The 16352-nt window shown below is 40.2% G+C and overlaps 1 protein-coding gene across 7 annotated transcripts in view; it reads right to left on the minus strand.

Annotated features, from left to right (window-relative positions):
- mapk10 (mitogen-activated protein kinase 10) overlaps nucleotides 1-16352 on the minus strand; it is a 207955-nt gene that overhangs the window by 87060 nt on the left and 104543 nt on the right. For all 7 annotated transcript variants that reach the window (XM_059646328.1, XM_048532782.2, XM_048532819.2 and 4 more), the window contains 2 exons: nucleotides 13193-13322; nucleotides 3984-4042 (listed from right to left, as the gene is read on the minus strand). In XM_059646328.1, coding sequence (XP_059502311.1) covers nucleotides 3984-4042; nucleotides 13193-13322 — 189 coding nt within the window. The remainder of the gene's footprint in view (nucleotides 1-3983; nucleotides 4043-13192; nucleotides 13323-16352) is intronic.

A 16352-nucleotide genomic window follows, 5' to 3' on the forward strand; every position in this document is an offset into this window, starting at 1 on the left:
CACACAGTGTGTTTCTGTAGTCTAATGTGCCAATGCAATTATATTATTTCCAGATAAGCAATTATTTCTAGATTGCAAATGGGAATTGTTGTTTGCCGTAACATCATTAGTATACAATGAACCAGTCAGGTGCTGTTGCTACTGGAAACAGTATTTAGAGAGTTGCAAACAGAGAATTGAACTGATGCTGATAGACGTTATTCTCTTCTGTTCTCCAATAACCATGTTTCTGTCTATTGCCCTACAAAGGATTGGAATTACCTTACATGGGGCTGCTTTGCGAATGACTGATGAGCAATCACTGATCTGGTCCAACTAACTTCACAGTAAACTGTGTTCAGCAGAGTGATGCTCATTTCTTTCTGCTTTACTTCATCCTTTGTAGTTCTTTACCTGTCTGCCTAAGTGTGATTGTTTCATTTCTGACCACACATCTCAGGTAATCTCAATTGGAAACAATTCCCAAAGCTGTGATTGTTTAAAATGAAGTATACTATTCAAAATTTTCATATTCTGAATAACCACAGGCCAGTGCTATGGAAATGAGGGTGCCTCAACATGATGTAAGCATAGTCTAAATTAAAGTTTCAGAGGGGGTAAACCAGTAGATTACTAAAGTGATAATGGGAACTGCAGATGCTGGAGAATCCAAGATAACAAAGTGTGAAGCTGGATGAACACAGCAGGCCAAGCAGCATCTCAGGAGCACAAAAGCTGACGTTTCAGGCCTAGACCCTTCATCAGAGAGGGGGATGGGGAGAGGGAACTGGAATAAATAGGGAGAGAGGGGGAGGCGGACCGAAGATGGAGAGAAAATAAGACAGGTAGAGAGGAGAGTATAGGTGAGGAGGTAGGGAGGGGATAGGTCAGTCCAGGGAAGATGGACAGGTCAAGGGGCTGGGATGAGGTGGTAGGTAGGAAATGGAGGTGCGGCTTGAGGTGGGAGGAAGGGATGGGTGAGAGGAAGAACAGGTTAGGGAAGCAGAGACAGGCTGGGCTCAAGCAGCCACAGGTAAATGGCCCTTGGCCACTTATATGCTTCAATTAGCAAAATAGCAATCTCCACCTACTTTACCACTGGAAGTTTAATTTGCAATCCCCAAGTTCCATTTGCTGTCTGATTCCAGTAAAATCCAGGGTAGGAACATGAGGTGCGTTCATTGCAATGTCGATATCAAAACTGGATATATTTTAAAGGTTGAGGAGATGCAGGATATGTAAAGAGGATAGGAACAGTGGGATTAACATTTAATTTCTCCAGAGAGAACTAGCACATATGTATAAATAGGTGAAAGGCCTCCTTCAATATTGTAAGCCTCCATGGCATTTCGGTTCTGTTTCCTTCTAGCCAATTTTCTATTAATCCCAGATTCACTTCCCATTGCCTTAGACATAAATAGTAACTATTAGTTTAAGATTTTGCCAAGAGATTTTGGAAGTCAAGCTACATTCAGTCACTCAGATTGAACTTGGGATGTCTGCTTTCTTAAAACAACACACAAAAATGTTGGTCAGGAAGGATCTTCTCTAGTAACCTTGTCTTCTAGCTTGTTTTATTATTGTAATCTGCTCTGTTGAAAAGGATTCAATTCATCTCCACATCTTTGCACAATGGTGGTGGGATTACTGACATTTAGTAATCTGTTATAAATAAGAGGAAAGTCTGTGATAATAAGTACGGTGTCTACAAATTGGCAATCCTGGTGCTAGGCTCATGCCAGATTTTGAACCTTGTCTGCGTTTGGGTCAGACAATTGAGACTGGCACAATAAACTCAAAGGTATCTCAGACCATGGAGTACTGATAATTAGTCTGTAATCAGTTTGATAATTAGTCTGTTAATTAGTTTGATAATTAGTCTGCACAGCGCATCATTTAGCCAAGCAAATCAGTAAGTTGTTTTACTCATTTAATAAGAATTAATATATAGGCAGGGTACTGTATAGTTTTCAGACATCTCTTGCTTCCAATGGCCAGTAATGCAACTGTACAAACGAAGCGCATAAATAAGTTTTCATCCAATCTTCTAACAAGGTTGTCATTAGCTCCAGTGGTAAAAGCAATAGGCCATGTTCCTGCTTCTGTAGCTCTCTGGTGCCTACAAGCACGTTGATGTGCAAACTACAGCACAGAGGCAGATGTCAGACCAACTGGTCTGTGCTAATAAATATATTCCACAACGTCCTTTGTTCACACTATTTAATCTCCCCTTAGCTGCACATTCATTTCTCCCTCATGTATTAATTTCACTTCTGCTTATAGCAAAGAGACAGGCAAATCACCTCAGCCAGTTGAAGATGGTGCTTATTTGTTATGTATTTGTAAATCTGAGCATCACTGGAAAGTCCAGCATTTATTGCCCATCCCCAATTGCTCTGGAAAAGGCAGTAGTGAACCATCTTTATGTTCCATGTGCGTGTACTCATTGTTTATGAAACACACTGTGATGCCTCAGTGAATGTGATAAGGTACAACATTTCCCTTCAGTTGTTTGATACACTGCTCCCTGTTTCAATTCTGTGTAAGACAATCATGAACACTTTTAGTGTTAAGGTCAGTCTTGTAACTTAAAAATAACAGCTTCACTCATTTAGAGCCTTCACCTTCTTTGCTGTTTTATGACCAACATATCAAATGTATTTTTAACTAGGAATTTCCAGGCTTTTCATTTAAAATATCTTTCATTGATATAACCCGGTATGTATATCCTAATGCCTGACTCGTCAGTGGGGTAGCCTTCCTAATTTTGTACAAAAATTCATGAAGCTGATTTGAAAGTGTCTGTCTGGACTCTTAGACATACATATTAAGTAGTTAAGGGAATGATAAAGGCGAATCCAGATATGATTTGAATTCAATTATGAACATAGAACAAGGGTACATGGAAACGAGCAAGATAAGTTCAGCGGTTTAAATGGATCCAGTGAGAAGTAATATGATTCTGCCCTTAGTGGCTGTCTGCTGCATGTCATTGTATATGTTCATTAATAACAGAATACCTTTGGTACTTGAAAATGGGTCTCCTACCACAATGGAAAGATTGGGTGAGCAAGTGTGGGGTGGGGGGTGGGCATGGGGCACAAGAGAACAGAAAAAAATGAAAGAGTGAGATAGAGACTAATTGTACTTCAGTGGCAGGCAAGCAACCTGGCAGCAATAGCACAAAACTTTGTCATATTTCTATATCTCAATATCACTGCATTAAATGAAACAAAATTCAACTGAGGTGCAAGAGAACTTTTAGCAGACATTGGGCTGTTTCTAAGAGGTTCGATAGGGGTGAGAAGTAGGGGCTGGAATTTCCCAGCATCTTCCTGTTTCTGGCCTATTTATAAAGAGGCCCATGAAATGGGGTAACAAGGTGTAGAGCAGGCCAAACAGCATCAGAGGAACAGGAAAGCTGATGTTTTGGGCTTATACCCTTCTTCAGAAATGGGGGATTGAAAGAGGGTTCTGAAATAAATAGGGAGAGACAGGGAAGTCCACCTCTGATGCTGCTTGGCCTGCTGTGTTCATCCAGCTTTACACCTTGTTATCTCAGATTCTCCAGCATCTTCAGTTCCTACTATCTGTGAAACGGGGTGTTGGTTGTCCACCACAAGCTCTGTGTGTCATAATTAAGATGCCCTTTAAAGCCAATGTTCTAAGGCCAACAAGACATTTTTTCTGGCAGAGTCGAGTGGCAGATCCTGGCAGACCATGGATCAGGAACTCCAGAATCCATTTGAGGGCCAAGGTCTCAGAGCCACTGCTTCTACAGGGCCACAAAGATTCTTCCCTCCCACGCACTTTCTGGCCATTACTTCCTTTGCAAATCGTGTCTAGCGACCATCTTCAACATGGTGTGGACCCAACTTTGGTTCTGTGTCAGGCTGCAGACTCCAAAACAAACTATCAGCCAGAATTACCTAACTTCAAGAAAACAGTTCCCAGTCAAATAAATACATAAAATACTAAGAAGTGGAACAAGTTTGATTACTTACACATCCTGGAATTCTTCTAGAGATTTTTGAGGTGTAAACACATTTAATAAACTGATGATCTGTGGGACAAAACATTTTTAGTGTTATAACTTTCTTTGTGACTGTATTTCACAATCAAATGATCACATGTTCGCTAAGAGTTGCCTGTTAGTCTTATTAATATGTACATGGGCAATATTTTTAAGAAATCAGAAAAATTTATTGCAATTCTCCAGCTGATGAGCTTGATTAGCTACTGTCTTTATGGCATAAAATATTAATAATTAATTTCAAATATATATTTTGTTTTAGTGATAAATTTTAATCCATCATATTCTCTGGTTATAAAAAGAAAACACCTAAAAATGTAGAGTTGCGTGCATGTTTATTTAAGTTTCCACTAATTATGTTTGAGTTGAATGTAATTTTCATTTGATAAGAATTATTTTTGCAGTTCAACTTCAAATAGACCATGAGAAATAGAAATAGCGAAATTGAATTATTATTCATGTACATTTACAATTTCATGATGATTATTAATTCACAAACTTCACAAAATTGACAGTATAAAATAACAGTAGTTTGAAAGAACCTGACTACACATTGAAAGATATAACTTTGTACATTAAGGAATGTAAAATTGCTTGTTGATTTATTGTGCTGGGAAAACATTTGACTCATGAATAACAAAGAGTGAGTTTGCCTTGAAGACTTATACAAACACAGATTTTTAAAAAATATATGGATCAAATGCTGAAAATATGGCAATATCCATAGTCATAACCACATTACAAAATATTCTACCATCAGTCAAGATCATAACAGAAAATCTATCATGATTATGAACATAAACTAAGCCATTCACAAGAAGGGATAAGACACTGAATGTAGTAGTCTTACCTTGGTCAGAACTCTCTCTGATGAGAGGAAACAGGGAAATCACTTGGTGTATTAGAATTCTCTATTTGATCAAGATTATGCTTTATGAGAACGTAAAATGAAGGCCATTTTAGTTCATCTGATTTAATCCTTACAGTATGTAAAATCTTGTAATCTTCGCTGTTAAGTATTCGACTGTACTCAAAATGAATTCAACATACTGGCAAGATTCTGATAGCTTCAATCCACAGACTTCCTGATAATCAGCAATGAATGCATGTAGCAAAAACAATGCAATTATATAGAGAGAGTTTAATTGTCAGATAGGCAGGAAGAGATAGAATAGCTCAAAGCACAAGGACAATGTATTTCCTGAATGTATTCAGGGACTCATTTCCATGATGTTTGAACCGTTTAACACGATCATTGAATGTTAGTTATTGAATGATCCTTCCCATGTAGATTTTCATAGTGTTTATAGGACAGGTTATTGAACCCATTAGTGACTTACAAAAGTAAACTCAGTTAAATTCAATTATGTTTTTCAAAACAACAGCATTTGATTTAGAGTAAATTACCTACAGTGTGGAAACAGGCCCCTTTGGCCCAACAAGTCCACACTGCCCTTTGGGGCAGCCCACCCAAACCCATTACCCATATAACCCACACACCCCTGAACAGTACAGGCAATTTAGCATGGCTGATTCACCTAGCCTGCACATCTTTGGACTGTGGGAGGAAACCAGAGCACCCGGAGGAAACCCACACAGACACAGGGAGAATGTGCAAACTCCACACAGACAGTCACCCAAGGCTGGAATCGAACCCGGGTCCCTGGTGCTGTGAGGCAGCAGCGCTGACCACTGAGCCACCGTGCCACCCCAATGCACCAGGAAATTTCATTCACTTGTCATACTTACTTGTCATAATTGTAAATTCAGGAAGCAGAATGGAACATGTCATATCTATGCATCACACATACTGGCTTCATGAAGTATCAGGACGACAGGAAATAACTTCTTAAAAATCATATTATTCCCTGTTAATATATCATCACCCTCTCAACACAGCTGGGGAATGTAAAATGGGAATTGATCAAGGCTAAATAATTTTTTGGCAAGGAAAATACAGCAACAGAGTAAATGTCACAAGCATTTAAGTTTCAAGTATGGTTTTCAAGTTTACCAACATTCCATCTCTCTCCAGAAATTAAAATTGATTCTCCAGATAAAATGGCATGTCACAGGAGTAACCTTCCTGAGTCTGCGCAGGATATTTTGAAGAAAAAAACACAGCTATTGCCACTCCCCTGCTCTTTCTCTGTATTCCTGCACCTCTTTCTTTCCAATTATTCATCAATTCCCTTTTGAAGACTACAATTCAACATATATGCGTCATAGTATTGATCATTTTCTGTGGCAGTGAATTCCACAGGCTCACCACTCTTGGCATAAGAAATTTCTCCTCATCTCAGTCCTAAGTTGTCCACCTAATATCCTTAGAACCATATGATTCTGGATTCCACGATCATCAGCAATATCCTTCCTGTGTTTACTCTGTCTAATCCTGTTAGAAATTTGTAATTTTCTACAAGATCCCATTCATTCTTCTAAACTACAATGAATATGTCCTAGCTAATTGTGTATCTCTTCATATGTCAGTCCTGCCAGCCCTGGAATCATTCTGGTAAATCCTTGCCGTACTTCCTCCATGGCTAGAACATCCTTCCTGAGTCAAGGAAATCAAAACTGTGCACAATACTCCAAATTGGTCTCACCAGGGTCCTATGCAATTGGAGCAAGACATCCCTGCTCCTGTACTCAATCCTCTCACTACGAATGCCAACATACCATTTGCCTTCTTCACCACCTGCTGCATCTACATGTTAACTTTCAGGGACTGTGTACAAGGACACCCAAGTCTCATTGCACATTCCCCTTTCCCAATTGATTCCCCCTTATATGGGCTGTTTTCCTATTTTTGCTACCAAAGTGGTCCACCTCACGTTTATCCACATTACTGATTATCTGCCATGCTTTTGCCCACTCAATCAACTTGTCCAAATCACACTGAAGCATCTCTGCATCCTCCTCATTGTTCATCCATCTAGCTTTGTGTCACCTGCAAGCTTAGAGGTATTACATTTAGTGCCCTCATCTAAATCATTAATATATATTTTGAAAAGTTGGGGTCCAAGCATAGATCCCTGTGGCACACTACTGGTTACTGTCTAGCACTCAATAATACCTGAATTAAATATTCTTGTTCAATATGCCTCCAGCTGCTTTTATGCACCAAGTTCCAAGAACTGGGAGGCTGCTGGTGAGCAGGCAAAGAGCTACGGGAAATGAAGGAAAGGGAGAGAGAAGAGAAACTAAGGACAGAGAAGGATAAAACAAAAACAAAGGCACCCCTACATTCCAGATCTCTGCATTCCAGACCACCCTGTCCCAGAGATTTCCCTCATTTGATAGACCTCCCACTGGTTTCTGATTCTCCAGCCCTCTCCTGACTACGATCTGTGAATGGTACCACTGAGCTGGAACTTTCAGCTGCGATATCGCAAAGTGTTTGATAGTGCGGAATATTTAATACTTCTGGATTGTTGAGACCAATGTTTGAGGGGGGAATCTCTGATTTTGGAAAGCATGTGATCACCCCAGAAGGTTGAGTAATCCTATGGATTGTTATGTACGTATTTTACAGATGGGAAGCAGGCTTAAATCTTAAGTACTGATACAAAAATATTTCTTCTGTTAAAGCCATGATTCCATGGTCATACACTCATTAAAAGTTAATAAACTGAGGGGCACAATGGCCCAGTGGTTAGCTCTGCTGCCTCACAGCGCCAGGGTCCCAGGTTCAATTCCAGCCTCGGATGGCTGTGTGGAGTTTACACGTTCTCCCCGTGTCTGCGTGGGTTTCCTCTGGGTGCTCTGGTTTCCTCCCACAGTTCAAAGATGTGCAGGCTCGGTGGATTGGCCATGTTAAATGTAGGATTACAGGAATGTGGTGGGGTGGGGTGGGGCGCTGAGTCTGGGTGGAATGCTCTTTGGAATGTCAGTGCAGACTTGATGGGCTGAATAGCCTCATTCTGCACTGTAGAGATTCTATAATTCTATTCTAACATCAGATCACTAGCTACAATTTCCAATCTGGAGCCTTATGCAAAAGCTGCTCCTCCCAGGAACAACTCATCACAAAAAGATCCCAGAAGCATGCATAATGTGAAGTAGTCTGGAAGTGTATCTTGTTGATTAATATGCTGTCTAGACAGATGGTTGCTGACTTTATCTCTGTGACGCTGCACACAGTGGGCTTTCAGCTTCAGTTCGGTACCCATCCAAACTAAGGGTCAGAATAAAGATCAATTTGGTCCACTCCTAGTTACACTTGTTGATTGCAAGCTCAAATTAACACTGACAGAGATTCAGTCGAAGCTATTAATATATCATCACCCTCTCAACACATCTGGGGAATGTAAAATGGGAATTGATCAAGGCTAAATAATTTTTTGGCAAGGAAAATACAGCAACAGAGTAAATCTGTCACAAGCATTTAAGTTTCAAGTATGGTTTTCAAGTTTACCAACATTCCATCTCTCTCCAGAAATTAAAATTGATTCTCCCCATAAAATGGCATGTCACAGGGGTAACATTCCTGAGTCTGCACAGGATATTTTGAAGAAAAAAACACAGCTATTGCCACTCCCCTGCTCTTTCTCTGTATTCCTGCACCTCTTTCTTTCCAATTATTCATCAATTCCCTTTTGAAGACTACAATTCGACATATATCCATCATCTGATCAGACATTGTATTCCAGGGAGAGAAGATGTTTCATGCAATAGTGAGAGGGTAGAGCATGAGCCTTCATGAGAGGTGGGTGCAGTAAAAGTGTGAGAGTAAGGGTGAGATTGCCTGGGAGTGGAGAAGTCATTGACCTTCTTCCTACAGCGCTGGACATTCCTCCAGACAGCTGAGACTGTACTTTCCCAGGTGCCAACCTCCAACTGGACTGGCATGGTCTGGTGTCATACCGTCCACTGTCAGTCCTGGAGAGAATTATGATAAGATTCAGCCCAATATTTCAAGTCAACAACTTTCTGTCAGCACTGCTCATCATGAAGCTAAGATTCCCTTTCCATACAGGAAGGCCCTGACATGCTTAAGCTTTCAAGCATTTCTGTTTCTATGCAGAATACTTCAGTCCTAGCCTAGTTCTATAGAATACCACCACATACCCAGCAAATTTACAGTAAGAACATTCTATGATCCTGTTGCTGGTTGTATGCAGAAAGGACTTCAAAGCTGGGAGTTAGGTATATGACGGGGTGGGTGAGTGGGAGGATGGAGGTGCTGGTGGTAGTGGGGGTAAGTGACTTTTTGAGAGGACAGGTAGGAAGAAATGGCTGGTGATGTAGCATTGCTAGCATGGAATTGAATAAGTGTGCTAGCAAGGAATGATATCGTATTGGAAGATGTGGAATCCATATGGCTGGAGGTAGGAACAAAACGGGAAAGAAGGCACTGGTAAAACTAATTTATCAGTCCTTAACAGAAGCTATATGGTGAACCAGAGAATCAGATAGTGAGGCCATGTAACAAAGCCAGTACAATAATCATGGGTGACTTCAATCTTTATGTCGAATGGAGAGTTAGATTTGCAGAAGAAGCCATGAGGTAGGATTTATAGAATGTATTTGGGACAATTTCCTGGAACAATATGCTGTGAATCCACCAGAGATCAAATTATTTTAGATCTGATGATGCATAATGAGGTGGCTTTAATAGATGGTGTCAGAGTAAAAGATCCTCTTTGGAACAGTGACCAATACATTTTAGAGATTAGCATTCAGATTGAGCGGGAGGAACTTGTGTTGGAAACAATAGTGCTAAGCTTCTGTGAGGATAATTACACAGGAAATGAGGGAGTGGACTGGGAAAGGAGTTTAGCAGTAAAGATGTTTGAGGAACAATGGTAGATGTTTCATAGAATAAATACAAACTTACAATATAAACTTAGCAGTAACATAACTTCACTTTATTTTCTTTCATTCTACTTTATTATTTTGTTTTGACTTGACTTAACTTTCCTTCCTTTGAGGTGGCATTCCTTACTGAAATCCAAGCAGCTCCTACTTCTTTACAAATGATACCTTTTGTAGATTCAAATTAATTAAGCTAATTTTCCAGGGCACTTTCTAACAGCACCTTCTCATTAGACAATGTACGACAGGTAATTCTAACATTAAGCTTGGACTTCTCGTTACATTCAGCCTGGCAACTGAATAGCCCACGTCCAACTACCTCTGTTGAGAAGCTCCAAGTAGAGATGCCTTATCGGTCTAACTGTTTCTTCTACTGGAAGATTTCTTGTCTCTGAGTCCTTCTCTTTGCTGTGCATTTCCAATTGTTTGCATATTGCTTTCTACACACATAATCAATTTTCTCACTTCTAACCAATTTCACAGTCATTCTTTGTGGATTTCTAACATACTGTCTACCCCCCACCTCCAACAAACATTTGTTCTATTATTCTCATTAGAAACCTTGTGAGTTTAATCTTATGCCATCCTCAATTTGTTTAGTCAGCCATGACAGTATCACTTTTACACTGCAGTTTATATTCCTCAAGGAAATACAAAACAAATGAGGTTTTCAATTTTAAAAGAATGGTTGCTATTGCTTACCTACAACCATCTTTATAATTACCTTTCCACATCTATCTCAGCCAACTTACCTTTTATATGTCCACAGTTGGCTTTGTTTACTTAAGGCTGTCACTTTGGACTTAAGCACATCACTCACAGGCTCAATGTAAAATGCTTAAGAATACTTTAGAATATTCAGTTTCCAACTGTGTCACCCTGTAGCCTCAGTGATGACAATTAAATCAAACCCATTCATCTCTAGAGACAACACAATGTGGAGCTGGAGGAACACAACTGACCAGGCAGCGACAGAGAGGCAGGAAAGTTGACGATTCAGGTCGGGACATTTCTTCAGAAATGCTATCTCTCCCATTCATCCTTCTTTGTGTACTTAATTAATCTGTCCTGTTATGAAATGCAGAAGTGGGAAGTAAGGAAATGAGGGGGGCACTCCCAAAAATGATAGCTCCATAAAGGGCCACCAGCCATGCACTTGTTGCTGATTGGCAGAGTGGCACTGTGCCAATTCACCTAGGCCGCTATTAAGAAAACTGTCTTAAAAATGGTGGGGTAGTTTTGAACACTGCCTACTTCCTCTCCAGGGCCATGGATAGAACTATGGAAGAGAAGCAGGCAGTTGGGTCTAATGGTCTCTTCCAGTGCCCAGTGTCTGGTCCTATTGATGGCTGTCTTGGCCAGGCCAGGACATAACTTCCATCAATCTGAAATGGATCCTGAGTGGGTGAAGCTAAGAGGATGAAATGAACATGCCAAAATTTGGCATAAGTTTTTCCACCTTACCTTTGAGTTCCATGTGGATGGGCCCCAGTGATGCAAGTGGGACCCAGTGGAGTCTGGGCCTGGGTGCTCAGCTGTATGCCCCAAAAATGACATCTCCATTGTCATACCAACCTTAGAAATAGAGCAGGTGCAATGACATTGGAAAGATTTTGTAATAAGCAGCTGCTGGTATTGCCCCTCTATCTCAACCCACTTGGCAGGTAGCTGCCATTGTCACTTGAGCACCTGTTGGTTGGATTGAAACAATGTAAATCTGCCCTGACAGATACTTTTCGGCTAGTCATGGAAGAAGATACCAGTGGGCCCAAAACACTTCAGTTCTATCACTACAGATGGGCGTCGGACCTGTAGTGTGTTTAACTTGACAGTCCTTGATGCTGCCATTGTGTTGATAAGTGCAATGGAACATAGATACTTCAACCAGATGAATTGAAAAGCATCTGAAGTTATTTAATAGGAGGTATAAAACAACTTAAATTAAAATTAATGGGAGAATGTAAAGAGTGCAGAATAATGGGGAGAGAATCTAGGTTTACATCTTACTCAACTACTGGAATAAAAATTGGAAAGGACACATCGGTCAGTATGACAATTCACAAGACTTGGTTTACAAATGAACACAGTTACTCGATCATGAACAGACTGACACCCATGCCTAATTCTCCATTTTGTGCTCCCTTTATGTATGGTCCGTCCTGGATGTAGAGCTTTGCAAGATTTAGCATGAACCCTATACTTCATCATTTGAACAGACTGTAGATTATTAGCAATAGAATGTTTCAGTCCAGATCAATCTTTGGATGAACACCCATCAATGTAAAATATGGCAAATATATAAAGGAAGGAAGAAATCAGACACATTGTTATGTTTGTCTGATTTGATTGATTGATTAATTTATTGCTGTCACGTGTACCGAAATAGAGTGAAAAGTGTTGATTTATGTGCTACGCAGGCTGATTGTGCCATAGAAAGTGCATCAATGTAGTAGAACAGAAGGCAGAGCACAGTGTTGCAATGGCAGAGAAGGTGCAGAGAGAGAGAGAGAGAGAGAGAGAGAGAGAGAGAAAGATCAGAATTAACATTTGATAGGCCTGTTCAAAAGTCTGAAAAAAAGCAAAGAAGCTGTTCCTGAATCTATTTGTACGTATATTCAAACTTTTATATCTTTTACCTGACAGAAGAAGGTGGATGAGGGTATAACTGGGGTGACAGGGTTCTTTTGATTATGTTGGTTGCTTTCCCAGGGCAGTAGGAAATACAGAGGGAGTCAATGGATGAAAGGCGAGTTTGTGAGATGGACTGTGCTGTGTTCACAACTCTCTGTAGTTTCTCACATTCTTGGTAAGAATCGTTGTCAAACCACACTGCAATACATCCAGATAGGATGCTTTCTATTCAATACATCAATAACATGACAATTGACCAGATTCTACAACAGGCAGCCAAACCAGCCTGTCAAATTACTATCCAGGCGTTGAAGCAAACATTTACCCTAAGGAACCTACAACCTGCTAAAATCTTTAACCCAGGATCCAATATGACTGCTGCTAAGACATGACTTAGCTGCCACTGTAATTTGATTGGTAAAATTATTCTGAAAGGCAATAATCAATTATATAATTCCCAGTGATCTATATCTGATGTTGTCATAGATGTAATAGGCTTATTCTTAAGTAAAAGCCTGGAACTAATGACACTTAGGAATTTGATAGTGCTAAATAGTACAAACATTCTTTGCAATAGATGGGAAGATCAGCTCAATAGAATAGGCAGGCATTTTGATAATTGTCAAGTGTATAATAGCTTTCCTATATCCCTCAGTAATGAATGCCATCTCTATGTCGTTCCTGCATGTGCATCTAGGATTAATCAGGATATGTTAAAAATGATAAACTTACGTTTTTGTGGTTGACACATTTCATGAGCACAAGCTCTCGATAAGCCCGCTTGGCATGCGTCTGGTTCTGAAATGGTCTGCTGAGTTTCTTAATGGCCACATTTCTATCAAGTACAGCATCATATGAAGCACTACATCAAGGAATATAATTATAAGCAATGTTAGTCAAACTATTTGTGATTGTGATGTTAGTATTGTTATCAACACTTGCTCCAAAATCGTTCTGTTTGATACCAGTGTGTAAACGTTGACCAACTCCCTCTGAAATCCTTGTGAACATTTGTAGCTCGGGTTGTGGATGAAGTTAATGGCTTGCTCGCCAAGCTGGCTGGTTATCATAGAGATGTTTCATCACCATGCTAGGTAACATCATCAGTGAGGCCTCCATGAAGCAATAACCTTAACCCTATCGCAGTTGTTCTACTTTGCTTGGTATTTTTATGGTCCAGTCTGTTAAGTTGGGGGTGTGTTATTTCAGGTTATGTTTTGTGTGGGTTTGTAAATGGGGTCTAATTTCACGTTTGTTGATTGTGTTACAGGTTGAAAACTAGGCCTCTAGAAATTCCCATGTGTGTGGTTGGCTTGAGCTAAGATGGTCATGCTATCGCAGTTAAATTGATACCTTTCATTGTCCAAATGCACTGAAATGAGGGAAAGTTTGTTGTGCCATACGACGGACAAACACTCACAAGGACTTAAAACTTCATACCCATGACATGCAGGATCAAGATAGTTTACAAAATACCTTGCAACGACTGCAACAAACATTACGTCGGCCAGACTGGAAGGAAACTAGCCATCAGGATACACAAACACCAGTTAGCACCAAAACAACATGATGAACTTTCCCTCATCTCAGCGCACTTGGCCAATGACAGCCATCAATTTAACTGGGACATTGTGACCTTCCTAGCTCAAGCCAACCACAGACACACACGGGAATTCCTAAAGGCCTGGTTTTCAACTCGTAATGCAGTTAACAAATACGTGGAATTGGGCCCCATATACAAACCCATGCAGAACTGAACTGGAAATGACATAATCCAACTTAAGAGACCAGATCATATAAATTCCAAGTGGAGTAGAACAGCATCGCTTCAACAGAGGCCACACTGATGATGTTACTTAGCATGATGACAAAACATCTGTACAGTAAGCAGCCAGCTCGGCGAGCAAACCAACAACCTCATCCTTCATTATTTTTGTGGAGGAATTCATCTGTTGAATTTAAAAAGGTTAATGCCTTGGCGTAAACAGTAGCAGCAGCAGCAATGCATTAAACATTTCTGTTAGTGGTCCTCAGTTTAATTCCGGTGTTAATGTGATATGTTAGTAGTATGAGGGCTACAGACAAAGGGTTGCACAATGAGATTTTAGTAAGTTGCAGAATGCAGTGCAAATGGTTCCATGACTTTCTAAACGTTGCTTTCCTTCTCCGTAACTATAGGCAGAGGACAGTCTGTGCTGGACATTTCATGTGAAAACCAAATTATTTGAACAAAATATCACATTGTAAATACTAAAGAAATTCCAAACAGCTTCAGGATGGACTCATGGTAAACTCAGTCCACATCTGGGTGACTTGATAAATGCGTTCAATGATTACATTGTGATAATTAAAAATGACACCAGAAGAAATTCTCTAAATTTACTCCTTTTCTTTTATTGTCTTTCCACTTTGTGAAGTTCTTTTCAACAATTTTCTGCATAGCAGCATAGCAGGTAAACTTCATGAAACCTTTCCCAATGGTAGTCCACAACCACTGGCCACACAATTTTTTATAACTGTGTTGCAACTCTTGCAGTTTCTAAATATCCCTTGCCCAATTGGCCTTGTCTGTGGATTAATGCTGAGTTTTGATGCATTGGTTCTGTCCAAGGATACAACAGAGAAGAGGAACCTTTGAGGAATAATGCATTTCACTCAATGCATTCATTATTTTGGGAGGAAAAACATTTGCTATGAAATATCCATCCTAAATTCTAATAAACCTATTCTAAATCCATAGGTCCTGCCTCCAAAGGAGGCTGGAAGAGTTCAGAGCATCTCAACCGTACACTTCATCAAATACCACCCACCCCTCCTGTGGCAGAGTCTGCGGCTCCAGGTTTGGAATATTCAGCTGCTGCAGAACCCTCCAGCTGCAGCGAAGACCCTGAGGGGCTGCTAAATAAGAAGGAGGAAGGTTAGCTTGAATGCTAACTGCACAGACATTTCCCTCACAGATACAGCCCCTTATCAAGAAGTAACAGATCTGATGTAGAAGACAATTTCCATTGATGAAAAATTAACTGCCCAAATGAAATATTACCTTTGTAACCATATTAGATTACCTTCAAAAAACAGAGTGTCTGTTACCAAGACCAATTGCTATAAGACCAACAAATCCAAGCTCCAGAACTTTACATTTGAAATAGGCTGACAATTTTCAAGTTAACTGTGCTGCAAAGTTTTCCAGACACTGTTTTCCAGATTTACATCCCTTGCCCACATTATTATAGATAGAATAGGAAGAGTTTCAGGCCTGTATCATGAGGCAAAACATGGCCAATTTTTTCACATGAAGTACAATGCAGTTGTCTTCACTTGATACGCTGGCACGCAATTTGTTGTCTGTTATATCTAAAAAAAGCTTGGAGTTGTTGGTTGGTTCACCGAGCTGACTGGTTTTTGTGCAAACGCTTTGTCTCCCTTCTAGGTGACAGTGTCAGTGCTTTGTAGTGTCCATTGAAGCACTGTTGTTCTGCACCAATCTGAATTTATACAGTCCAGGCTGTCACGGTGGGCAGTCTCATTTGCGGTTTTGTACTGTTGTGGTATGTGGCTAGCGGTCTATTTCAACTGGTTTGTTGCATCGGTGGTTGAAAACCAGACCTCCAGGAATTCTCGTGCTTGCCTCTGTCTCGCTTGTCCTAGTACTGTAACTTTGTCCCAGTTTAAATTGATGTCCTTCTGTGTCAGAGTGTATTGAAGTGAGGGAGAATTGGTCATGCCATTTTGCTGCAAGTTGGTGTTTAAACTCCCCCTTACAATGAACACGTACTTGCAGCAAAACAGGATGACCAATTCTCCCTCAGTTCAATACACTCCAACATAAAAAGGCATCAATTTTGACTGTGACAAAGTTACAGTACTAGGACAAGTGAAACAGAGACAAGCA

This window comes from Stegostoma tigrinum, chromosome 1, assembly GCF_030684315.1.
Source record: "Stegostoma tigrinum isolate sSteTig4 chromosome 1, sSteTig4.hap1, whole genome shotgun sequence".
NCBI classification, from domain to species: domain Eukaryota; kingdom Metazoa; phylum Chordata; class Chondrichthyes; order Orectolobiformes; family Stegostomatidae; genus Stegostoma; species Stegostoma tigrinum.